This window comes from Spermophilus citellus, assembly GCF_964194105.1.
Source record: "Spermophilus citellus genome assembly, chromosome: 5".
Classification (NCBI taxonomy): Eukaryota; Metazoa; Chordata; class Mammalia; order Rodentia; family Sciuridae; genus Spermophilus; species Spermophilus citellus.
This window is the reverse complement of record NC_138186.1, coordinates 61,669,347-61,697,094: the sequence shown is the minus strand read 5'-3', so window position 1 is coordinate 61,697,094 and position 27,748 is coordinate 61,669,347. Positions and strand designations below refer to the sequence as shown.

Below are 27,748 nucleotides of genomic sequence, written 5' to 3'. Positions count from 1 at the left end.
AAATTTGCATTTTAAGTTCAGAAGTTGACCATACAACAGTTATTTCCATTTTAATGCCATCTGGTTGGCTAACTTATTCATGCATTTTCTCTTTACAGTAGGCAACCATGGTTATGATAATGCATTAGCAGAAATGCATCCAATATTTTTAGCCCACGGTCCTGCCTTCAGAAAGAATTTCACAAAAGAAGCCATGAACTCCACAGATCTGTACCCACTGCTGTGCCATCTCCTCAATATCACCGCTATGCCACACAATGGATCATTAAGGAATGTCCAGGATCTGCTCAATTCAGCATCTCCAAAAGCAATTCCTTATACACAGAGTACCACACTCCTCTTTGGTAATGACCAACTAGGAGAATATGAGCAAGAGGAGTCATACCCTTATTTCATAGGGGTATCTCTTGGCAGCATGATAGTGATTGTATTTTTTGTAATTTTCATTAAACATTTAATTCATAGTCAAGTACCTGCCTTACAAGATATGCAGGCTGAAATTGCTCAACCATTATTACAAGCTTAATGCTTCTTTGAAATGGAATTGCATATCGAAGTGGAGATTGCATAATTATGTCATTGTTTAAAAGTTTCAAATTCTAGGAAACCAGTTTCAGACATCTGCAGAGGCCATCAAGCAGTTAATACATGTTTATGCACAGTCACGTAGACATGCACACACACAAACCAAAATACTTACACCTGCAAAGGAGTAAAGATGTGAGAGTACTTCTCCATTGTCCTCTTAGGGATAGATGAGATCTGGCTTTATTTGGACTTGGCACATATAATGTATGTATTTAGCAACTTTGCACTATTTAAAGTACCTTGTACATTGCACCTTAAATTACTCTCCTAGTGGGTACTTTTCTTTGAAATGCACTTTACAGACAATTGTCTTATAACTTGATTGACAATTACAACTTTTTCACCCATATCACAGAATACATGCTTTTCATGTTCAAAGTGAGATAAATTTCTAGTAATTCCTGAATAATGTAGAAATCTATAAATCTATCTCCTTAAATTGGGAAAACAAGAAGAAAGTTGAAAACTTGAAAATTAAATGTAACAAACTTTGTACCTTGAATTTTGGAGAGACACATTCCCAACAGCAGGTTGCATCTGTGGGCGTTTCTTGTTATGTTTCTTTCCAAAGGACATAGGTTTTCATTCTTTTTTTTTTTTTCTTCCATACAGATTCAAATACTGACATGCATTCTAAACATAATTGTTTCTGTCATAAATTATTGCTAGTTCCTGATTAGTCACAGCACTCTGACTTTATAATAATGAAAACACCATGAATATAGGTTTCTTTTCTATATAATCCACCAGTGGCCTGAAGAGCAGAGATCAGGTACCATCTCTGCAGTGTTTTCTCTTGTCTGTAATTATTTGCTTCTTTGAAAACTAAATCATTACTAATCACATTAAAAATAAAATAAAACTGTGTGTGTTTGTGTGTATGTTCTGGTAGCACATAGTAACATTACAAACATCTTTAGATTTGATCCTTTGAAGATCCAGAGTTGCAAAAGAATACAAACCATATAAGATAAAATATAGACCACTGGATCCTTGAAAAGAGCTGTGTGGAGCCTGACAAAAGAATTAGGACCACATGTGGGCTGTTCACACTGTATCCAGCACTATGGCAAAGGGTACCTAATGGCACAAACTAGTGAAATAACTAGTGGTAACATTAAAACAGAGGGGCTGAGATTTATTTAATCCAGTTTCAAGAAATATTTGAATACCCACCAGGTGCCTGAAATAAAAGATGAAACCATAAATAGACTATACTTCTCAGAATTTATTACCTGCCTGGTCGTCTCACCCCTCTCATTCCAACAACCTAAAGCTGTGTTTTAGATCACTAGTTAAGCTAGGGATAGACACAATATTACATATAACTTCTTAAATGAATGAAGATACCCAGAAAATAAAAGTTTTCCTGAAAAAAAAAAAACAAGCAAAATAGACATATGGCCTATAGATATTATTGTGGCTTTATTATATACCAGTTGGCTAATAAGCAGATACCATAACTATTTCAAAAAGAAAGGACAAACTGAATATGAAGTGAAAAAAAGTGACATAGTTTAAAAGTATAACTGAATTTCAGTGCTTCCTAAAATTAGATGATTTTCAAGTGACAATGCCAATAAAGAATGTTGGCACCTAGCTAGTTTTTCGTTTTGTTTTCATTAAAAACTACTAAATAGGATAGAATGGAATAACTGGACATAGCCAATATGGGGGGGGGGGGAGTTACATAACAAATTCCAGAAGTCTGGATTCTGGCTTGGGCTTCCCAGAATGTGTGAGCACTCGTTTGGCTTGCAGCTATGAACTTACCTGCATTATTGAGGGGTCAGTATAGTGACTTAAAGATGAAACTGGACCACTTTAAAGCATTACTATTCAAATGCTGTCTGTGTATTTAAACTTTTTAAGTTTATTTTATAATATGCTATCACCTTAGAAGAAAGCATATTCTGTAACATTGCTGAGAGCATTAAAATTGTGATGTGAAGATTATTGAATGGTTTATTTGTAGACACCTATTTTCCTGGCAAACATCAGCAGGAGAGTTTACCTGAAGAAAATCAATTTTAAACTTTTCTGGGAATGTTTTGTCACTCCTCACCCTTGGGTAGCTTTTTAAAATTTTACCTGAAGGTCTGCATGATCAAACTTTATGTGCAATGAACACAAATTAGCACATGGCAACACAATTTAGACTTGGCTAAGCCTTCTAATTGTAAATAGAAATTTTAAAAATTGATTTAATTTTTTAAATACACGACAGTGGAATGTATTACAATTCTTACTAAACATATAGAGCATAATTTTTATATCTTTGTATATAAAGTATGATCATGCCAGTTCATGTCTTTATGCATGTACTTTTTCTTTTTGCATTACAATTCTTATTTTATACACACACACACACACACACACATATATATATATATATACACCACAATTTTTCATATCTCTGTATATAAAGTATGTTGACACCCAATTCGTGTCTTCATACATGTACTATGGATAATGATGTCCATCACATTCCACCATCATTGCTAACCCCCTTCCTTCCCACCCCTCTTCCCTATCTAGAATTCATCTATTCCTCCCATGCTTCCCCTCCCTACCCCACTATGAGTCAGCCTCCTTATCAGAGAAAACATTTGGCATTTGTTTTTTTGGGATTGGCTAACTTCACTTAGCATTATCTTCTCCAACACCATCCATTTACCTGCAAATGACATAGTTTTATTCTCTTTTATTGCTGAGTAAAATTCCATTGTGTATATATGCCACATTTTTTTTTAAAGACTGGAGCTTGCCCTCACATTTCTGCTCAACACCATCCCCCTTTAGCCATTTTATTACATTTATTAATATGATTTTTTTCCTATTCAATGTATTTCTTCTCCCTCTGCTGTAATCTAAGTTTAAATTACTTCTCAAAATGCTTTTTGATGCTTTAGAGCAAAGCCAGGATCCTACTGTTAGTTTCAGTTTCTTCCAAGAGTCTATTCTTTCTAGAAAAGTCTAATGAAAGACCTAGCTCTGCTAATTGTCAAATGTTTCCAGTTACTTATTAGTTAAGAGGGACAAACTTAATAGAGCTGGAAAGGATCTGGGGGATCAGTCAACCTCTTGATTTAACAAGGGGCCCTGCAAACTTTGAAGTGATTAGCATGATACTAGTGCAAGGGCTGGAAGCAGGTTCCCAGGTTCCCTTTAGACTCAGAGCCAAGCTCAGTACAAGTTGGTTTACTTCTGTTCATCCTAGGAGGCCTCTTGAGGATCCTACCCCAAGCAGGAGGTATTTACCAAGGCTTCTGCCCTTGGCAGGCTCTGTACTACCGTTTTTGACTCTCAACTATGTGAGATTTGTAGCTTCCTTCCAGATAGGCAGGCCAATGCTACAAAATGAAAATAGTCCTGAGTGCTGGACTCACTTCTCAGGATTTCATTCTTCACTGAAACTCACCCATAATTTCTCATTGCCTTGTGGGAAATCTGATGCCTTAAGACATTTAAAAAATATTTTAACTTCTGGTCAGAGCAAGATAAAATAGGCCCACTTTTCCTTGCTCCTTCATTTTAAACGGCCATAAATCTTGAAAATGGTGCAACAGACTCCGAAAGGTGATGAGAAGATGACAAGCTGGTTAGGAACTCAATAATTGAGGGAACAGCTCAGTGGCAGGGTTCCAATATATTCTCCACCCAAGGGAAGAAGGTCACAGTTGGCCTATAATCCAAATCCTCCATCAAGCAAGATGACAGCCCAAGTAGGCTTATACCTTGCCTGGATTGAAGAGTCTATCTGGCAACATCAGGTAAGCCAAGTTCACCAGCCAGGAGAATCAATGTACAAATAATGGGTATTGATTAGGGCTGTCAAAAATGAGTCCTTCCCCACCACCAGGACTGCAACTCTCTTCCATAGGGAGGTCCATAGGTGGCAAGCAGAACCCACAAGAGAGTCCAGCCACAGCAGTCAGTTCTAACAAACCATTTTGTCTCCATGGGCTTTGTCCTACCCAGAGACACCTAAAAATGGGACCCAGTTACAACAAGCATCTGGGCCTGGGAAGTCACTTTCTCTTCACTTCCTGAGACTCCTCCTTTGCCCCAAAATATCATGGGCATGGGGCAAGGGTTTGCAGTAAGAGATTCTTATTGCATAAAATAATCCCACCATACTACTCCCCTACCAAGAGATACTTGGCAGCTGGCCTAGAGAAAAATCCTTCTGATCCCTCAGGCAAGAACAGCAAAAGCCAGCAGGAATCTCAGCAGCACCATATTATCCAATCATACCAACACAACACCACAAAAGCTATGAAAATTAAGCTGCTATCAGAACCAAAACCCATACAAGTAAGCCAAGACCTACATGCTAACCCTAAATAAAATTAAGAATTTAAAGAAAACCATCACCATACCAGGATATAATTGAAAATCCACTGTTGCATCAAGAACCCAGAAAATCACTACTAGAATGAGAAAAGATAACTGATGCCAACACCAAGATTAACTAGATGTTGAGATTATACAAGAAGTTTTATATAGCTGTCACAAAAATATTTCAATAGTCAATAGCAAATTCCCTTTAAAATAAAAAAGCCAGCCAAGTGTGGTAGTGCACATCTGTAATCCCAGAGGCTCGGAGACTGGGTCAGGAGGATCACAAGTTCAAAGCCAGCCTTGGCAACTTGGCGAGGCCCTAAGCAACTTCGTAAGACCCTGTCTCTAAATAAAATATAAAAAGGGGTGGGGATGTGGCTCAGTGGCTAAGCACCCCTGGGTTTAATCCCCAGTACCAAGAGTAAAAAAAAAATAATAATAATAAATAAAAAAGCTGGGCACAGTGGCACACAACTGTAATCTCAGCAATTTAGGCAGCTAAGGTAGGAGGACTGCAAGTTTGAAGCAAGTCTTGGCAACTTAGTTAGACCCTGCCTCAAAAGAAAAAAGGACTGGAGTATAGCTAAGTAGTAGCGCACCCCTGGGGCTCAATCCCTAGTACCACCAAAGAAATAAAAATGATAAAATGAAAAAGTAGCAGTAAAGAGAAGTTATTTTTAATAATGGAAAACATACCACTGAAAAATATGACAAAAACACCTGACTGGATGGGCTCAATAGTAGAATGGAGTTGGTGGAGGATGAAGTTAGTGAACTTGAGTTTAGAATAACAGAATTAAAATACTTTTAATAACCCTCAAGGACCTGCAGAACAGTAAGAAAACATTCAACATTTACATCATTAGAGTTCAGTAAAGAGGGGGCTGAATGACTACCTGACAAAACAATAGCTAACAACATCACACACTTAACAAAGACACAAATCTATAGATCTAAGAGGCTGAGTGAATTCACCCAAAGATACACACCTACATACATTATAGGTAAACTTGTGAAAAGATAAGGAAAAACTCCTGAAAACAGCCAGAGAGAAACAATGCATTTCCTATAGTGAAACACCAAGTCTACTGACAGGAAATTTCCTATCCAAAACCATGGACACTGGAAGGCAGTGACACCATGCATCTCAATAAAATCATTTTCAAAAACTGGCTAATACAGTTAGACTCTCAAAATACCACAAATAAATCAATCATGAAACTGAAAAATGTTAACATAACCCACAGGAAGGCAAAAGGAGACATAGAGAAATGAGAACCAGGAGAACACCTAGAAATCACAAAATAAAATGGCAGAGATTAGAAGAATGGAGAAAAAAGATGCTACAATGTTACAACAAACTCACTTCATATTTAAGACACAGGTAGGTTGAAAGCAAAAGGATGGAATTAGATACAATGAACAAACATTAAAAAGCAAGAATGGGTATGTTAGTATCTGATAATGTAGCATTTGGATCCAGAAAATTACTATAAAGAAAGATACGGCATAATGATAAAAATGATAATTTCCTTTTATCATGATAAAATTATAAAACATTTATATAATGTAATATATAACCATTTATAATGATATTCATCCTGGTGGAGGACATAGAAATCCTAAATTTCATAAACTCTAAGCAGCAGAACCTCAAAATGAATGAAGAAAATACCAATAGAATTTAAAGGAAAAATAGGCAAGTCACAATTACAGGCTAATACATCTCATTGAGTTAGACGCAAAAAGCCTCAAAAATATTAGCAATCTAACAATGAAAAAAATATATTTATACAACATAGCTGAGTGGGATTTATATCAGGTGGCAAGACTGGTTCAACATTAAAAATCAATGTCAGATTCATTCCACTGCAAATTTCCAATGTACATATATGAATATACTACAATGAATCTCATCATTATGTAAATCTACAAGACACTATAAAAATAAAGATTAGTATAATAATAAAAAAAAACTTAGCAAGTTAAGAAGAGAAGGATACTACCACTACTGGATAAAAAACAACTTTTTAAAAGCACTATAACTAGTATCTTACTGAATAGTGAGAGACTGAATGCTTTCCCTCTAAGACTGGGAACAGAGAAGAATGTTTGTTCTCATCACTGTCACTGAACACAACTTGAAGCTTTAGCTACTGCAATAAGATAAGGAAAAGAAATGAAAGGCACACGTATTTGAAAGGAAGAAACAAAAGTGTCCCTTTTTTTAGGTAACACAATCATGTTTGTAGAAATTCCCAAAGAACATAAAGAACAAAACAAAAACTCTTAGAAATAATAAGTTCAGCAAACTTATGAGATACAAGATAAACTCATCCAACATCAGTCATATTTCTATATACTATCAATGAATGTGTGGATAGTGAAATTTGAATGTAATACCATGTACATTCACTCCCAAAGAAAATGAAACAGTTAGATATAAACATAACAAAATATACAGAACCTGCACCTTGAAAATTGACAAATACAGATGAAAGAAATCAAAGAAGACTGTAAAAAGTAAAGAGATTGGAAGACTCAAAATGTTAAATATATCAAGTCTCCCCAAATTGATCTAATAGATTTACTTGAATTCCTATTTCTCAAAACTTTCAGCAAGGATTTTTATAGACATAGACAAGGTTATTCTGAGAATTGTATGGACAGCCACAGGCCCTATAACAGCTAAAATGAACTTGAAAAGAATATATTTAAGAATCACTTTACTGGATATTAAGTCCCAGATTATAGATCAAGACAGTGTAATAGACACATAGATTAATGGAACAGAAGACAGAACCATAAATAAACCCACATAAATATTCTCAACTGATTTTTGACAAAAATTCGAAGGCAATGAAATGGAGAATGCGCAGCCTTTTCAACAAAGGGTGGGTAGAGCAACTGAACATGCACAGGTAAACAAAGAAACCCTCATGCCTTATATAAAACGTATCTCAAAATAAATCATAGACTTAAATTAAAAATAACAACTTTTAGGGAAAAAAATAAGACAAAGTCTTCAGAACCCAGAGTGAGGCAAAAAAAAAAAAAAAAAAGTACCATCCGTAAAATAAAAAAAAATTGACAAGTTGGCCCTTATTGAAATGAATTCTCAAAACTCAAGAGTAAAGTACAAACAATTCAAAAAGAGAAAAAGACATGAATAGGCATTTCACCAAAGAAGTAGATGGCAAACAAATTCATGAAAATATGTGCAACCTCATTAGCAATTGGGAAATGTAATTAAAACTACAATGAAATATCACAACATATCTAGCCAAACAGCTAAAATCAAAAAGTGATAACATTAAATGCTGATGAGGATACACAGAAATTGGATCACTCATGCATTGTTCCTGGGAATATAAAATGGTACAGTCATGGTGGGAAATAGTTTGACAATTTCTTATAAAACTATATGTGCATTCCAGCATTTGCAGTCTTGGGATTATTTGAGAAAAAATAAATACTTATGTCCATGAAAAACCTGCAGACAAATGTTCATAATAGTTTTATGTGTACCTACCAAACACTAGAATCAGATACCCTTCATTTAACTGAACAAACTATGCTACAAACATTCCATGAAAAATTTGTCAGCAATAAAAAAAAGAACAGATTATTGCTATGTACAACAACTTGGATGAATCTCCAGGGAATTATGCTGAGTGGAAAAACCAAAGCCAAAGATGCATTTTATTACCTGCATATGATTGTGTGTGGATTCTCCATAGACAGTGTGTATCCATCACAGTCAAGAATCTTGTTATGGTCTAACATTAGTTTTATCATTATTAGATTTGATAAGTATCATATTCACTTCAAAAATTCATATTTCTGTTTCTAAAACTTTTGCTGTATGAGGCAAATAACACCATGACAAGAGGCATCGAAAAAAAATTGTCTTTGGGGCCTGATATTTTTTTTTCATGATAGTTTATAGTTTTCCCAATCTTTTGGAATACAGAAATTTGTATGGGTGACTGTGAGAGATGATGTATATATGTTAATTTTCTTCACTATGGTAACCACCTTAATGTCTACATTTATAACATTTTGCATAACTTATACAATAAGTTTTATTTTAAAAATAAAAATGATCAGCAGGTAAAAGAAGAAATTGGTCTGTTTTAATTTCTCTATGGGAGTGATTTCATTCAATATTTTCCTAGGAAATTATCTTTCATTTATATTTGCAAGTTTATTTGTGCTAAAGAGTATAAAGTAGGCTCCTATGGTTTTTAAAATGTATTCTTTTTTAAACCATCTACACCTTCTTTCCTTCTAACACTCCCTCTTTGATTAGTTTAGCTTCTCAGACTCTCAACTGCCTCTTCCAATATTCACAGATGACATTAGGGATTCGTGTCTATAGTTTTCTTTCTTTTGAATTTTGGCCTCTTGATTCACTTACTTTGAAGTTCCTCAATGCTCAACCTTTTTTCTTTTCTTTTTTTTTTTTTTATGACTCTCCCTAAAACGGAACTTGCCTAACCTCTCAGATGCATTCACTTGTTATTGCAATTTCTTTCATACACTAGACATCATTCATGCTGAACTATTGATACTTTTTTTTCTTTTTTTATTGGTTGTTCAAAACATTACAAAGCTCTTGACATATCATATTCATACATTAGATTCTAGTGGATTATGAACTCCCATTTTTACCCCAAATACAGATTGCAGAATCACATCGGTTACACATCCACATTTTTACATAATGCCATATTAGTAACTGTTGTATTCTGCTACCTTTCCTATCCTCTACTATCCCCCCTCCCCTCCCCTCTCATCTTCTCTCTCTACCCCATCTACTGTAATTCATTTCTCTTCTTGTTTTTTTTTTCCCATTCCCCTCACAACCTCTTATATGTAATTTTGTATAACAATGAGGGTCTCCTTCCATTTCCATGCAATTTCCCTTTTCTCTCCCTTTCCCTCCCACCTCATGTCTCTGTTTAATGTTAATCTTTTCCTCCTGCTCTTCCTCCCTGCTCTGTTCTTAGTTGCTCTCATTATATCAAAGAAGACATTTGGCATTTGTTTTTTAGGGATTGGATAGCTTCACTTAGCATAATCTGCTCTAATGCCATCCATTTCCCTGCAAATTCCATGATTTTTCATTTTTTAGTGCTGCGTAATACTCCACTGTGTATAAACGCCACAAATTTTTATCCATTTCATCTATTGAAGGACATTTGTAATACAAATAGTAAGAGGACTCTTTCAATCACATGGTCTATCACATAGTTTGCCATTACTGGAAACACAATTACTACATATCCTTTTAAGAGTTTAAAAAAGAAAAAAAGTCCTGAGGGAGGTGCAGGGTAAATCCTCACAGAAATTCTAAGTGTAAATCAACATTTGTTCTCCTCAGTGGATAATTCAAATACTAAGTGTTATAGCTCAGATATGAGGTGTCCCCAAAAAGTTCATGTATGAGACAATGCAAGAAACTTTAGAGGTGAAATGATTGGGTTATGAGAGTCTTATCCTAATCAGTGCACTAATCGCTGATATGGATTAATTAGTTGATAACTGCAGACAGATATGATATGCCTAGAGGAGGCAGGCCTCTGGCGGTGTGCCTTTGAAGTATATATTTTGTCCCTGGTGAGTGGAGCTCTGCTTCCTGATTGCTATGTCCTAGACAGCTTTCCTCCTCCATGACCTTCCACCATAATGTTCTGCCTCACCTAGGGCCAAGAGCAATGGAGTTGGCCATCTATGAACTGAGACCTTTGAAATTGTGATCACCAAATAATCTTTTCCTCCTCAAATATTGTTCTTGTTAGGTCTTTTGGTCAAGGCCAAAAAGCTAGCTAAAACTCTAAGTGCATCAGCCACACTGTCTAACTGCTAAGAACCCCTTTATAAAATGTGCATGTGCATAGTGCGGTTATCCAGGTTTGTTTGGCAGTTAATTTTGATTGATCCTTTCCATCATCCCTGTCTATGAAAGTGAGATTAAGTATGGCAGAAATGAAAAGAATGCTGATTAAATAACTAGCAATCCAGATCTTTCATATAGAAAGGAGGTCTGGGCTGGAGACATGTATATATCTGTGTATAATCATCATGGAGCTGTCAGTAGAAGTGTTCATTAAGTTCAATTTATTGATGGTGAAAATTAGATTTTAAGGGTCAAAAGATGATGTGTGGAAATGCAGAAAGTATGAGTGGCAGTTTGGCTTATTCTGTGGGTGTAGACTGCCTTTGTCTCCCAGGAAATTTTGACTTTGGGACATGAGTTATAAGACAAGTAGATTTGACACTAACAATCATCTATGCATGCATACATTAGGGTACAAATTAGAATGTTTGTGTGACCACATCCCAGGACCCAGTTGGAACATTGGGATTCTCACATACCCTCCCAAGCAACAGCTATGTGTGTTGGTGGGAAGAGGTAAAGCTGGTACAGGGAAGCACAGGGCCTAGAAAAATTAGTCTTAATCCAAGGATCTCAGCAGCAAGAGTTAAGTCATAAGTAAGTATAACTAATTTGTTGGTATAAAGTTTTCCCACTTTCTAAAGAACTCTCTTTCAAAGTAAAGAAAGTATCTTTTATGTTTTTCCCACAGTTCTTAGCAGCATTCACTGAACATAAAAACATAAAATGAATTAATCTCTCTTCTACTAGAGGGAACTGTGTTAAATCTACATTCATCTAGATAAGTTATTAAGTATTTTTAGCTACAAATGAAACAAAGCTTAAACACTATAACCACTCCTCTACTGTTTTGCAATCAGCTTTTAAAACTTCTTCCCTTCTACTTTAAGTCAATAAATTACAATTATGGAGGCTCTACAACTTCTTTCCAATGTTCTTGTGCTAGACTGTACATTTTACACACTGTTTTAAATCTCTAGTTAAATGTTACATTTTTGGTCCAGGGTTAAAAAAATAAAACCTGTAATGAATGACTGTAGAGGTTTTTGCAGAATCACTGAAATCTTGACAATATATCTATCATAATAGGTATATTTTGCAAATGGACAACATATTTAAAACATAATGTTTTGGTAGATTTTATTCACATAAATTTTTTAATCATATGCAAAGTCATTATCTACAAATTCAAACAATACAGTAAAAATATGTTTTACTTTAACTTAAGGTAGTACATACAAATTTCTTTAAAGCATACTCATTTTATTTACACATTATTTTAAGAATTGATAATAAATACTTTACATCTAATCTTTGTCCTTCATGTCTAACTTTGCATTAACAATGAAGTAAATCCCTTCAAATAAGAGGAATTAAATGTAATAATCCTTAAAGCTTACAAGATTTTGCAGGGGGGGGGGAGATACAAAAACACTGTAAAGGCATTTTATTCCTTTAATGTTCTAAGAATTTATCTGTAAATTTTTAAAGGAAGCCTAGTACAATAATATTTTTATTCTGTTGCTGTTTATCAGACAAACTTGTACATTATCAACAGCAGCACAATTGTCCCTATGCTATAAATAAATGTACTTATGTTGAACTCACACTGAATTAACAAAAGTTAATCCAAAATTTTCCTATTACCTTTGAGAGTTGTCATAAATAGTTCTATATTTCTATATTGAAATGCTTTCTAATACCCAGAAAACACAACGGCACATTAATCATTTAACAAAATACACATTAAAACCTTAATGTAAAAGGCTAATTTTACAAGACTTTCTCAGACTATTACAGGAATCATTTTTTTTGAAATATACAAGTGAATTACCATAAAGTTCAATTTAATGATATATAAATTTCTCTTGGATTAAACAAATACTATTCTTCTTGTCTCATCAATATATATTAAAAATTTACCTAATATAGTATTTTGAGAATGGAATGAAAGACAAAATAAGTACATACCTCTTAGTGAAGGGGTTAAAACACTGAGGACATCCCTTTCTATTTCATCCTATGTAAAATTCACACAAGGGTTGGATACCCTGTAGAGTTCTGAAACTCATAACCACCAATCAAGTTAATGCAATCACTAAAAATCATAATGTTACAAGGACCAAGCTCCATTCAACTAGTATAAAATATTCCGAAAATATTAGACTTTCCAAAAATACCCATGACTTAGAGGAAAAAAAGTTTTAAATGTGACAATTATAGCCATTGTTATTTTTTAAATGATAATTAAGGTAGAAAGGAACTTTTTAATTACTTTATTGAGATCAACTAATTAAAAAATCAGAAAATTTATCAAAAAGCAAAATCAGGTCTATACTGTTCTTAATTCAACTTATAACCAATAGCATGGATTATCTATACAGGGTGTAGAAATGCCTCTTAAAAATCCCAAATATAATGGGCACCAAATATTAGGATCAGGAAATTAGCAGAGACCCCCACAGATACATTACATGTTTTAAGACTGACACCAGTGTTGTTGTTTATCATCACAGACATCAACATTTAACTGAGCTATATATTTACTACAGATTATAACTGTTTCTGAAAACAGTTACCAAGTGTGTTTTATACTGCCAAAACTTTAAAGACCACACTATTAATTGTTTTTCTCAGGTCCTGATGAATGATTTTTAAATCCAATTTTTCCAATGGATATAATCTATACTGCCACAACTCAGTTTCTTCAAATTAATTTTAATTATTAGAAGGTGCTACTTAATAAAGGTAGGATGACAGTTAATCACATAAACTCTTAGCTCTGAAGAATTATATTTAAAGATATGAAATTGATTATTTCTGTGATTCCAAATACTAGAGGAAAAAACAGAGGCAGCACTAACACTATTCTGTCACTTCACGTAGGAATGGTACAAAAATTAGAAGACACTAAACTTATTTTCTTGAAAAAAAAAAGTTTGTAGTACTGAGGACTGAACTCAGAGACTCCCACATGCCAGGCTAGCACTCTAAACACTGAGCTATGTCCATGGAGGGTCCTTTTAAAAAAATTATTTTGAGAATGGGTCTTGCTAAGTTACCCAGGTTGGCCTTCAACTTATGATCCTTCTGTCTCAACCTCCAAAGTAACTGGGATTACAGGTGTGTACCAATGCACCTATCTCCAAATTCCATTTTATAAATTTCTTACCTACTCTACTATCTAAAAAGTAAGATATAAAGTCACAAAGTAAATATAAAAATCTCCTTTCATCATTATGACCCAATCAAATTCAAAATTGTATTCAGGTCACAAATTTCTCTATACTTGAATATTTCAGGAAAAAAAATTTTAAATGGAAACAAAAAATAACAAGATTTCTAAAGTTCTGGATTTAGATTGTGAGTTAGGTGAAACTAAACCAAAATGAAGTGCAAAAATAACATTCCCCTGAGAGCTGTGCTCTACAGGATTGTGGAAACCTGACCACAGTCCAGTCCCTTCTAACCTCCTCCTATAATAACATCTACACACCTACACATGCAAACACACTTGTGCATACACATACATCAATAACTTATATAAAGCCATTAAACACAAATTGAGAAGAGCACTTTCCTCTGTTTTCTTTTGAATTTATCATTAGCAATAATCTTCTTCAAAAGATATACATTTTGAGATTTCAACAGCTTAAAGGACTTAAACATACACCAATGACAACTCAAGCTTTGTATCACATGGTCTTAGTTTTTATGTGATTTTTAATAGCTTTCCTTAAGATGATTTCTTTGTATGGTAGAACTTTTTTTCTGCCTGGCTAACCAATTTTATTAACCATCACAGAATTTCCTACCTCAAGGACTTATTTGGGATACACATTGAATAAGGGTAAATATAAAAATATAGAAAATTTTTCCTTCCTGATACATAAAATTCATGAATTGCATAAAGATTTCTGTTTTTTTTTCATTTACAAATATATAAATTTATTAGAAAAACACATCTACTAAATTTGGTATATTTTCATTTTAAATGTATCATCTTCATTGCAAAGAGAAAAAGAAAGCAGAGTATTTTTCTCAAAAGCTATGTCTAATTAGAGAAATAGATGGTGTTAACTGATTTACTAGCATTTTTACTATGGATAGGGTTATTTGTATTAGCTAATGAACCAAAACAAAACACAAGGGAAAAAAGTAATTTTAGCATGCTTGGTCTAAGTTGTCTTTCAAAGTATACTTTTTCATGGTTAAAAAGTTAAAACATCATTCCTAGGATATATCCTTAGTTTTGAGATTATGCAAAGCCACTTTGTATAAATCTCAGTACATGTTACCCAATTAAAGGATCATCATCATCATCTTCTTGTAGTTGAAGTCGGGAAAACGGATGGGGTACAGACAGTCTGTTCTGCATAATTATTATGAGGCATGTTAGAGTGGTTAATGCCAAGAGTGCACCAATAACAATTCCAATGGCTTCTGGGAGATTAATGCACCACTGGTCAACCAACAAGCACTTGGTATGACTAAAGGTTCCATTATTGGGATGTGGTTTTAATCCCAGGATGTGACACATCATTGGATAAATATCCACAATATTAATGGTGCTATACTTGTAGCCTTTGTGAAATGCAGGGCCGTGGGCAGCTAGGAACGGATGCATACTGGGCAAAGAATTATCATAACCATGGTCACCTACTGAAAAAGAACAAAATGATGTTAGTAAATATAATCAATAAAAAACTCACTTCTAGTGTAAATATACTTCTTGATAGCCTAATTCTCTTCTATTAAGATTCTGATTAGTTGAACCAGACAGGAGCCAGAAATAAAAATTTGTATTTTCAACTCAACCGTGTCCCCTATTTCACACACACACACACACACACACACACACACACACACACCCCTTAGCCCATTGCACCATGGCCTCAGACTTTAACACTACTTCTCAACCTAATGTACTTACCTTTTAGTACTAGCCCCACTTACTTCATCTCTCAATCTCCAGCACTATTTGTAAAAACTCACTTAAAAACAGCACCATTGACAAAAAGTGTTGTCAGGCTGAACAGGGCAGAAGACCAATGAATGGAAAAGTTAATCTGCAGCCTTACTCATCTCAATTGCTCCTGTGATTAAGAAATAGGATGGCATAATGTACTGGCTTACTAAGATTTAATAAATGCTTGAAAACAGGATGGTAAGATGGATGAGAATTTTACAAGAGGGATTCTTGTATCAAATGTAAAATGCAACAAGATTACTCCAACTTGTAATTCCAGTAAAAGTCTGACTCAAAGAAAAACAGGGAATGGTCCCTAATGGAACTCCAATACTAGATTCACAAGTGTTAACTTTGTTTTAACAAATACTGTCTTTTAATGTACATAAGTTGCATTTAATAAATTCCCACTTTCAAATCAAGTATAGATGACTAAATGATAAGTATCGATGTATGTTACATTATTAATTGTAAATTTAGAATATTTCAAAATAAAGGATTTGATCAATATGACAAAAAGCAAAATATAGACATAGATAGATGTTATGATTTTAATAATATTAAAATCTGCCTACATATGTAATAGAAAAAAAGAATAGGAGAGGAAAACTCCTACAATTAATATTTGTCTATATCTATATTGAGGGATTATGGATAGATTTGTTCTCTTTCCCATATTTTCCAAGTTTAAAATAATGAGTTTATAAAATAGCATAAATATAAATAATACACAAACCCCACTGACTTCGAGTCTGTGTTGTCCTTGCCTAATTCTCCTAGATTGCTATACATCAGAGATCTGATAATTTCAGCCCATATCCAAAATTGGCCCTCCACCTGTTTGTGTTAACTAAGTTTCACTGCAGCACACCACTTCAATTGCTTACATACTATTTGTAGCTGCTTTTGCATTATAAAAGAAGAGTTGAGTGGCTCAGACAGAGACCAATCAATGGTCCACAAAGCCTAAAATATTTACAAACTGGCACTTTATAAAAAAAAATATTTACTGACCCCTGCAAAGGAGTATAATTTTTTACTCTATTTTTTACAGATTATTTTTTAAAGTATTAAAATTGAACATAAAATATGGACAAATGAACTTCAGTTGCAGCATGACCTAAAACTCACGTATTCTCTGTTTAAGGAGAGATTTTGATACACCTGTTTACTTGGTGGATTTTTCTGTTTGTTTACTTTCTGATTCTTGTCTAGTATTCGAAATAGCTTATTATATTCAAGGAAATAGCGCACATGGAACCCAGGTTCAATTCTCGGCACCAAATAAAAATAAAGGCATTGTGTGTGTCCATCTACAAACACACACACACACACACACACACACACACACATACACACACAAAGATTCTCTCTCTAAAAAAAAAAAAAAGGTATTTGAAATAGCGAATCTCTCTTCTTTAAATTTGTTTCCTTAGGTTCCCTTCTTTTTTCTGCAAATCAAGAGAACCATCTTGAAAATTGCTGACAGTAACTACACTTTTAATTTTTTTTAAGTAAATTGTGGCCTGGGGATATAGCTCCATTGGTAGAGTGCTTGCCTAGCATGCATAAGGCCCTGTGTTCAATCTCCAGAGCCATGAAAAAAAGGCAAATCTACAGCTTCATCCTTAAGGTTACTCATCCTTCTAGTTGAAAGGTAAAATTGTAGTTATTGTAAATTACTATTGAATGAAAACCTGACCATCATCTAATAGGAAAATGAACTAATAATACTGTGTGAATATATCTAAAAGTGCCCTTTTAACAGAACAGTGTCACAATGTGTGATGTATTCCTAGGATACAACAGAAATACCCTAAATAAATACTTACATTTTGATGATGATTTATTTAGTACAATTGTCCAGCCTTCATCAGCAACCAATATAATTGGCTGAATTCGATCATTATGTTGGTAATAATATCTGTCAGGAATGTCTTTTTTGAGATAAACATTCATGTGAGAGCTACAGTTTTTCAATTTCTCATAAACCTCTGTTACATCTGTAAAAAAGAAACAGCAAAGGAAAAAAGTCATGGTTACCTGATAAGGAAAAACATATCTAACTAGATTAGCTGGAATTAGATCTGGACAATGTCATCTATTAAATAACTGAGTTCTTAAAACAACAGAGCAGAATTATGTGACAGTGTTGAGGATGAATAGAGACAGACACACACACACACACACACACACACACACATCCCTTTATCAAGCATTCACAAACTCTTCTTCGTTTTGTGGTAATCCACAAAATGATGATCCACCTTTATAGAAAGAAACAATATTTATATGGAGATTCCCAAGTAAACATAAGTTATATTTTACTACCAATTACTAATTTTATGATAAGTAGAAGATATATCTCACTAAAATCCAAGATTTCTTTAAAAGCAAAAATATCCTTTTTCCCTTAGTGTGAATAATTTTAAAATAAATAAAAAGAATAATAACTACCAATCGCTCAAAATTTGTAAATTAGGAAGGAAAAAACATCCTACTCTATTTAGTATTCTGAGTATAGAGCTGAACTACAAAAAGCCAGCATTTCATTCTTTGATATAACTCTCCCTCCTCAACCAAATGCTCCATTCAAATAATAGTATCACTCAGCTAAAAGTCTACTTACTTATTTTGGGGAGCACTGCAGCAACTGGGCTCAAATCTATAAGACTGTAGTTTGAACGATCGATGCAGAGATCCAAGTTTATCCATCTGTTCTCAGAACACTGAGTCATCCCATGATCGCTTGTAATAATCACATTAAGATTTTCCCACAATCCTAACATCTTGAGCTTTTGGACTAGGTAACCAATGAGGTCATCTATTTCTTTCAATACCCTGCGCATGTTTTCTTTATCTTCTGGTCCATATTTGTGGCCACTTGCATCTGGTTCTTCCCAATAGAGTGTTGCAAAGGTGACTGGTGGGTTCGAATTGCTGAGCCACGTTGTAATGTTATTTACTCTCTCCTCAAATGACACTGAGATGCTATAATTCATAAAATAGGAAGGTGTGGTATTGTGAATGAGTACATCAGTACCAGGCCACATAGCAGCAGCACTTGATCTGTTTTCCTGAAGCTGATTAGTCACCCAAATAGGTACTGCCTCATTCCACCAAAAAGGATCCTTGTCATTAGAATCAGAAAAATGTTTCTTTGTGACTGCATCATACATGGAATTGGCTACAATGCCATGGCTTTCCTCATATAAGCCTGTCACAATGCTATAGTGGTTTGGAAATGTTTTTGTGATAAAAACATTTTTAACATGTTCTACCAAGACACCTTCTTTGATAAAATTCTGGAGATGAGGAAATTCATAGTTCTGCAGATAGTCAGCTCTAAAGCCATCAAAAGACACCAGCAGTAACTTGGGTGGCAAACTATATGAAGAGTTACCTCTACAACCAGTCATAAGTCCAGAAAATAAAAGTATTACTAATAACTTCATAATGAACACGTTGAAAGACAGCAATCAGGGTTCCTAAAATATAAAAACACAAATCATAAGTAGTAATGCTATTTGATTTGGATTACGATTCATAAGTTCAACCAATAGGTGATGAGAATCAATATTCATATACCTTTTATATGCCAGCTTCACCTATATCAACTTAAAAATTACAAAATGTCATTTAAGGTTAATAAGCTAAAGTTGGAAAAAAATTAAAATTGCCTTTAATTCTCCAATTTCCCATTATACATGTCCTACTTCAGCCTTCATGCTGTGAAGGTAAGATGGGTCATTCTTCCCCCCCCCCCAGTAAACACTCGTGCTTGACAGCCCTGTTCTCTGTAGCAGTAGAAATTATTCTAAAGGCTTAACAGAAAGCGGAAAAATAAAAGCAATTCTTTTGTACAAAATACAAACAATATCAAGATTTCATAAGTTCCAGAGAAACAGATTATTTTTCTAGTTTACCAAACAGTATCCTATAGTTCAATTCATAGAAATAACTAGTGGAAATTCTACCATTTTGGCTCACTGACCATTCTTATTAAAAAAAATACTGGCTTAAAAAAGGAGATTAAGAAATAAATGCTATTTAAGAAAAATATCTCCACTCAGTCTGTACTATCCCAATATTTACATGAAGTTGACTAACTTCTGAAGAAATTCAACAGCTGCTGAAATCAATTTCATCATCACATCCCTCTTAAACTTCCACTTTACTGTGGAAGACATAACTATTTGTTATTTTTGAAAATAATTCATTGATATCAAAAACTCCTTTCATCTAATAAATATCCTTGCCTTCATTCTCCACCTTCTTTAGTCTCTAAGAAAATAGGATATATGGTTTAAGCAGAACGATTTGCTTTAGATGGACAGGATACACCTTCCATCGTCAGGACAGAAGGAGCAAAAGCTAAGGGTGAAGGGAGCTGCCCTCTCTGCATTGCTGGAAATACGGTCAATTATTGAAAGAGAGTAAGGTGGGAAAAGGTTCAGAGATTTAAGGACTACAGAAAATGTATGGAATGGTCAATGTGGAGAATGGGAGAGAAAACGAAGAAAGAGTAACATTGGTGGGTAATGCTAATAGCTGGTATCATGGATTTTCACAAGTGACATTGTTTTCCCTATCAACTCAGTGGCCCGGGCACAGGCATGAGCAAAAGGCAGCTGATCAAACCCAAGCTTCAGATTCTGGCTGAAACTGAAAGATGATTAGGCTGAAGATGTTGACTAAAGAATAGCTAAAGCCAGTAGGGTGGCACATATCTGTAATCTCAGGGACTTAAGAGGTTGAGATAGGAGGATCCCAAGTTCAACTTCAGCAACACAGCAAGGCCCTAAGCAACACGGAAAGATCCTGTCTTAAAAAGAAGAAAAAAAAAAAGAGTGGCTGAAATTCAAGTTGCAGCATCTAGGCTGAAACTTCTGATATGCAGGAAGTAGAGAGGGTTTTGAACTAAAGATTCTGATGGAGTCAAAGAACAGATGTCTTAGGAATAACTTTCCATGAAAGTTGCAAAGATGCAACTGTATATCTCAGAATGAGATATACAGTTCATTATTTCAGAAATCCTTGGGTCTGACTACAGGAGCATGCAGCTTTAATAGCAGCAAGCTAGCTAATAATGATTATTAAGTTCACAAGCCATTCATTGTATATTTATTGTACATCTGTGTCCTGGTAGTCATTCAAATACTTAGGGATTGAAGCTGTGATTCTCTGAAAACCAATGACTTAAAGTTCTGAAATCAAAAGGTACAAAATCATATTTGTGAAGGTCTTTTGTCTTGAAGATCCTCTACCATATCAATATGAGATAGGTGGCAATCTGAATGTGGTACTTTGGACATCTGTTGCTGATGCCATCAAAGAAATCAGAAACGGTGCAGAATAACAAAATCAAACTACCTTTCAATAGGACAGAGTGACAATTCTAATGAGTAATAGATGAAGCACACTCCTACAGATACAGTCCCCATCGTACTGTGCCAGCAATTCCAGCTATCAAGAATCCATTTAGTAGAACTTCCATTTTCATTCAGTGTTTTGTGTTGTACTCTACCATAGAGTTTATGCATAACTCAACTCCTCTTTCAGAGGAGAATATTGTTCAATCAGACAACACTATTATGTGAGCTGGTGCTGTAAGTTCCAGCAATTTGAGAACTTATGTCAAAGGCACAAGATCTCCATGAAGTCTTGGATTCTGTAGATTCCTAGTTACTCTGAGTACAGGTACTTCCCGATTCTCAAATATTTGTCCAATAAAAGTAAATTAAAATAGCAAAGACATGACACAGTATCTTTTCAAGGACAAAAGATAAATATACTTTTTAAAAAATGCATTATTTACAACCTGGCTTTATCCCTAAGTAATCATTCTATATTCCCAACCAATCCACTGCGCAAACTATTCTGCTGAAATGTACAATCAGATATATATAAGAAGGAATGCATTCTCTACACTTCTAAATTTTTCCCCTTCATTAGTGGAAATAACTTCACCATTCACTCAGACACACAGATATCTTAGTACCCTGTCAACCAGTTTAGTCAATCCTCACTTTTTATATCATCTAGTACAAGACTGTAGCAAGAATCACTGAAGAGAGCTGTTAAAAGTGCAGATGTCCAATCTACACTTAGAAAATTATGATTCAGTCAGTCTAGAGTTCAGGCCCAAAATCTGCATTTTTAACAGCTACCCACTCTTTCCTGTCTCCACTGCTGCTTTACTCCTTGAAGTCCTCAATACCTCTGTCTGTGGCTCTTCTGTCTTCTAACTCACCTTCTTACCTTAATCATCTTCCCCCTTGTCACCCAACATCTGCTGCCAACTTAATCTTCCTGGCACTCAATCTTCACAATATTTCACTTAAAAAAAAGTTCAAAGGATACTAAAGTCCAAATTCCTCCCATACCTAGGTCAAACATGCTTGTAAATTACTGTGAAATGGGTACTGAAATAACTACCAACCTTACCTTTCATCCATTATACTGCACTGTATTACAAAGACATGTAAAAGATAATTGTTACTTATCTTGGTAACTTCTAAGTGACCTGTAACCACTCTTTAGTAATAGTTTGTGCTTCCAGAACATTTTTAAGTTATTTTCTACACATGAAGCCTTGCTCAGACATTCTTTTAGATAATTTTTAAAACAATCATTCAACAAATATCAAATATAACTAATTCTTTTTTTAAAGAGAGAAAGAATTTTTCAATATTTATTTTTTAGTTTTCGGTGGACACAACATCTTTATTTTATTTTTTTTGTGTGGTGCTGAGGATCGAACCTAGCGCCCCGCACATGCCAGGCAAGCGCATTATAGCCTGAACCACATCCCCAGCCCCCAAATATAACTAATTCTTGAATGCAAATATATAAATATGTGTGTGTGTGTGTGTGTGTGTGTGTGTGTATATATATATATATATGCCGTTTAAAATACATTATACTCAAAACAGGGGTACAAATAATCAAAATAATCAGGCTGTCATCTTGGAAAGATACATAGGATTTATACTTAAATCAACTTTGTTTTACAACACCAAGACTTCTTTACAACACTGTTTGAGCTTCAACACAATAAAGTTTTATTTTTAAAAAACTAAGTCCTAGAGGAATGACTACAAATGGAATATCAGAGTATGTCCAAAACTTTTCCAATAGTTACTTCTAAGAGTAGAGGGGTGGCACATCAATTCAGTAAATGGTATGAGGACAACTGAATATCCACATGCAAAAGAATGAATTTGGAGAATCCATCTTCTGCTATATATAAAAATTAACTCAAAATTGACCATGAACCTAAGTTAAGAACTAAAGTTGTAATGCTCTTAGGGGAAAATATAGGAATACATCTTTACAATCTTCGATTAAGTAAAACCTTCTTAGATACCACACCAAAAGCAAAAATAACAACAACAAAAACAACAAAAGAACTGGACTTCATCAAAATTAAGTTTTGTGCTTCAAAGGATCATCTAGCAAGTGAAAGACAACCCACAGAATTGGAAGAAAATAGTTGCAAATCAGATGTCCGGTAAGAGATTTGTACCTAGAATATATATAATAAAACTTACAACTCACTAACATAAAGTCAAATAATCCAATTTAAAAATGAGCATAGGAACTAAAAATATATTTCTCTAAAGAAGATACAGATAACAAATAAACACATAAAAAGATGCTTAACATATTAGTCATTAAAGAAATGCAAATTAAAAAATCACACTGAGATACCATATCCACTAAGATGGTTAAATAGAAAAGATTAGTAACAAGTATTGGAGAGTATATAGAGAAATCTGCATTTTCATAAACTGCTAGTGGGAATGTAAAATGGTACAGCCACCCTTAAAAAAAATAGAAATATCCAGGAAATTCTTCAAAGAGGTTAAAGAATTACCATAAGACCCAACAATTCTAATATCAGCTATTTACCCAAGAGAAATGAAAACGTATATCCACACAAAAACTTGCAGACAAAGGTTGACGGCAGGATCATCAAGAAGTGGAAACTATTCCACCAACAACTAAATAAAATGTGGTACACCCACATAATACGATATCTGGCAATAAAAATGAATGAAGTATTAAAATGTGCTACAACTTGGATAAACAACGAAACATTAGGGTAAGTGAAATAGGCAGTCACAAAAGATCACCTATTACATGATTCCATTTAGCTGAAATGCCTAGAACATGCAAATCTATAGAGAAGAAAGTATATCAGTAATTACCTAGGGCTAGACACTGGGAGAGAATGGGGAGCAAACACTAGTGGGTATGAGGCTTTTTGGGGAGGTGATGAAAATGTTTTAAAATTGATTGTAGTGATGGTTGAATAATTCCATAAAGTTGCACACTGTAAATGAGCAAACTGAATGGCACATGATTAATACCCCAATAAAAGTATTACATTTTTAAAAGTAGAGGGAAGTGAAATTATATTCTTAAATGCCCCACCACAGAACAGGAAATATCTTTTGTCATCTCATTTTACCACAAAAGTATGTGAACTGTGTATCCCATAATAGAGATTTTTTTCTTAGCTGTAGTTGGACACAATACTTTTATTTTATTTTTTATTTTTATGTGGTGCTGAGGATCGAACCCAGTGCTTTGCATGTGGTAGGCGAGCGCTCTACCACTGAGCCACAACCTCAGCCCCCATAATACAGATTTGAGTGCTTAACTGTGAAAATACTGTACACCACTTCCCATATGCAAAACACCACCACAATAAAAATCCTGTGTTTGTCCTTCTCAAAATACAAATCAAAATCCTTCCCCTAATCTTGAGTATAAAGGATGCTCAAAGAATCCTGGCTATTAACTCTAGGGTTCAGTAATCTCTCAGCACACACTGCTTGGACCCAAATGTGCCTGTCCTTATCATTAAGCTCAGTAACATGGACAAAGCAAAAAGACTATAGACTCTGAAGTCAGAAAGATCCCAGAAAAATGAGCTTAGTAGATGGGTGATCTTTTTCAAATCTATTTTCTTTCAGTTTCAGTTTCCTTGTGTTTAAAATTGGGAATGCAGAAAAGTTACAGAACAGGCCCTCAAAATTAGTTTCTATTATCTACTCTAGTTACAAAGCTGTTATGTTAGAAAAAAAAATCTGTACCATGACAGGCAGAATAATATTATTATAAAACTATAAAATAAATTATGAATAATTTAGGCTAATCTCTCTTTAAATATGATAAAGTTGAAGTCCAGCAATTAGTAGCTTTATTGTGCTTTTACTAATTTCATGTTCTCAATAACTGTACAAGTCTAGTACTAGCAAGTTAACAAATCCAGTAATATGCTCCAAACTGTTAACACAGCTTTACCTGCCTAGATTTATGTCTACCACATTCTGTTTCATTCTAACAGCAAATGTTAGCTATAAGCAAATCACCAGTGGGAAGTTCTCAAGTAATTTTTTTTGGATGGGTGGGAGGAGGACCAGGACCTGAACTCAGGGAACACTCGACTACTGAGTCATAACCCCATCTCTCTTTTGTATTTTATTTAGAGAAAGGGTCTCACTGAGTTGCTTAGCACCTTGCTTTTGCTGAGGCTGGCTTTGAACTCCACATCCTCCTGCCTCAGCCTCCCTAGCTGCTCAAGTAGTTTTTAAGGAACTAAATAGTTACATTATAAATGACTGGGAGAAACTGTTATTTTTCATCACAAAATAAATAAATAAATAAATTTATTATTATTATTTATAAATGTGTGTATGTATGTGTGTGTGTGTATATATATATATATACACACACACACACATATATCAAAAGGAAAGGAAAAAAGAAGACCTATTTGCTCTATATCCCAACAGCAACTGGAAGTTCCTATAATGCGATATCCCAACTCTGGGGACTCCTACCTCCTCTGGGATGACTTTCTTGCCTGGATGGAAGGCCTGTCAGTCAACTCTCACTGGCATTCTTAGCCCTTGTGAAGTTGGGAAAGGATATCTGTCACCATGAGCAGTCCACCTGCCCTGCTGTACAATGAAACACCTATCAGCTTTAAAACAGCATTATTGTCTGTGGCAACACACGATTAAACCAGAGTCACTCCAGATGAACTGGGCTGGCATGAAATAATCACACAGAGACAGAGAAATACCTTTTTTCTTTGGGTTCTGTGATGGCTTCTCTGATGCAGCTCTCACAAAGAGGGCAAGTCAGGCAAGAAAAAGAGAGCATGCCTCGAACCCAGGGTTTTATTGGGGGAGGCTGTTCCATGGAATAGTCTATCCCAAAAAGAGCAAAGGGGTAGGATTACCAAGGAACAGAAAAGTATAACTTAACTCCACAGATGATTGCCTACTCCTGGAGCCACGACTCGCCTCATTATCCAAGCAGAGGTAAAGTTCAAGTTTTGCCAGGTGCAATAATTGTTCTGAACCCCCCGTGCATCAGGACTTTAAAACCTCTGCATCCAAGGCAGCTCCCAACAATTGTCTGTGTAGATAATATCAATGACTACCTTTAGATTATCTCTCCCCATCTTTCACCCCCCCACACACACATTTTTTTTTAATTTTGAGATAATGTCTGGCTAAGTTGCTGAGGCTGAACTTGTGATCCTCCTGCCTCAGCCTCCCCAACCATAGGCATGCACCACCATGCCCTGCTATTATAAGTTAATTCATTAACAGTCTGAGGAAAAACTATAACAACTCCCTAAAAAACTTCCTCAGTCTTAAAAATCTAGGATTCTAAGTTATTCTCCAATTTTCTAGCATGCAAAATTTTCTACCATATTCAAATCAGTAACACTCATCTGACTTCTGACATTGCAAAATACCACTCTGAATGTACTCTTTGTTTTCATCAAAATTTCTTCCAAATTATATTTTGCAACTTGTGTAAGGTAGGAGAAAGAAGATGAGGGACAGGGATAAAGGGGAAGGAAGGAGAGAATGAGTGTTTGCCAGCTCATTTCTGTAAAGTAGACTGAAACAATCTCTGGGGAGTGGAGAGTGGGAAGAAAAACCATAATACAGAAACAAGCAGCTGATGTCCTACAGTATTTGTCAAGTCTTTAGATCGCCTGCTGGTTCAGAAAAGCCCTTCTGGAGTCAGACCTCATGTAAACCTGCTTGTCATTAGTTGTACAATCCTGGACAGGTCCCTTCACTTTCCTCATCTGTAAAATAGGCCGCTATTATCTCAAGAAGTTGTAGCATTGTTTGTAAAGTACTTAACACAATACTTGGCCCATTAAAAAAGCACTTAAATGGCATCTTTTTACTGTCTGGCTTGCTTGTTTTCTAGAAAACTAAGTTTTAAACACAATTAAATCATCATAGGTAGTACCTAAACTAATATGCAGACAGACGCACGTCCCTGGATAGTGTTCCCTTAAAAGCAAACGCCTTCCTTTGAGCGCTGCACCTGGCCACCCCGCCCCGTCGCCCTCCACTTTCATCCCCGGCCCAGCCTCGCCCCTTCCACTGCAGTTCAGCCAGCTTCCCTCCCCGCACCCCAAGCACTACAGCTCCTCTTCCCCGATTCCGCGTCCACCTGCTGAGCTTTCTTTTCTCTCCCCTCACCGCTCCCCGCCTGCCTCGAGGGGTTCTTCGGGGAGCCCCCGCCGGCGTCCGGGAGTGCGTGTGCGCGTGCGTGCGTGTGGTCTCGATCGCGAGCGAGGAAAGAGTCTCGCCAGCTTTATTTTCAACCCCCCTAGCCGACTCGAGAGCGAGTGGCATTTCCCTCAGGACGCCAGGAGGGCGAAGCTCAGACTCACCGGTCGCCGCCGCAGCTCCCGCCGCGTCTCGCCACCGCACGGAACTCCGCGCTAGCGGAACCCGGCACTGGCGGAATCTGGTACTCGTGGGTACTTGCTAGCGACAGGAACCGCGAGGGAGAGGGGCGAGGCTGAGCTCTTCCTGAGACGCCTGCGCAGTAGCGGGCGTCCGCACCGCATCTAACAGCCCGGACTGCCCCAGATCCGCGCTGCTGCCGGC

The 27,748-nt window shown here is 35.5% G+C and overlaps 2 protein-coding genes across 4 annotated transcripts in view; one reads left to right on the top strand and one right to left on the bottom strand.

Moving 5' to 3' along the window:
- ENPP5 (ectonucleotide pyrophosphatase/phosphodiesterase family member 5) overlaps nt 1-17,623 on the top strand; it is a 24,525-nt gene extending 6,902 nt beyond the window's left edge. Inside the window, exon 4 of one of the 3 annotated variants that reach the window (XM_081295570.1) lies at nt 17,240-17,623. In XM_081295570.1, coding sequence (XP_081151696.1) covers nt 17,240-17,289 — 50 coding nt within the window. In that variant the 3' untranslated portion in view covers nt 17,290-17,623. Of the gene's footprint in view, nt 1-98; nt 2,290-17,239 lie in introns of those variants that run through there. The other 2 variants (XM_081295569.1, XM_081295568.1) reach the window with 2 other exon arrangements.
- On the bottom strand, nt 13,763-27,748 carry ENPP4 (ectonucleotide pyrophosphatase/phosphodiesterase 4). Its single transcript, XM_081295571.1, has 4 exons — nt 27,529-27,748; nt 18,433-19,291; nt 17,636-17,806; nt 13,763-15,496 (listed from the first exon to the last, which is right to left on the bottom strand). The coding sequence occupies exons 2-4, from the start codon at nt 19,256-19,258 to the stop codon at nt 15,129-15,131; spliced, it is 1,365 nt and encodes a 454-aa protein (XP_081151697.1). The 5' UTR covers nt 19,259-19,291; nt 27,529-27,748; the 3' UTR covers nt 13,763-15,128.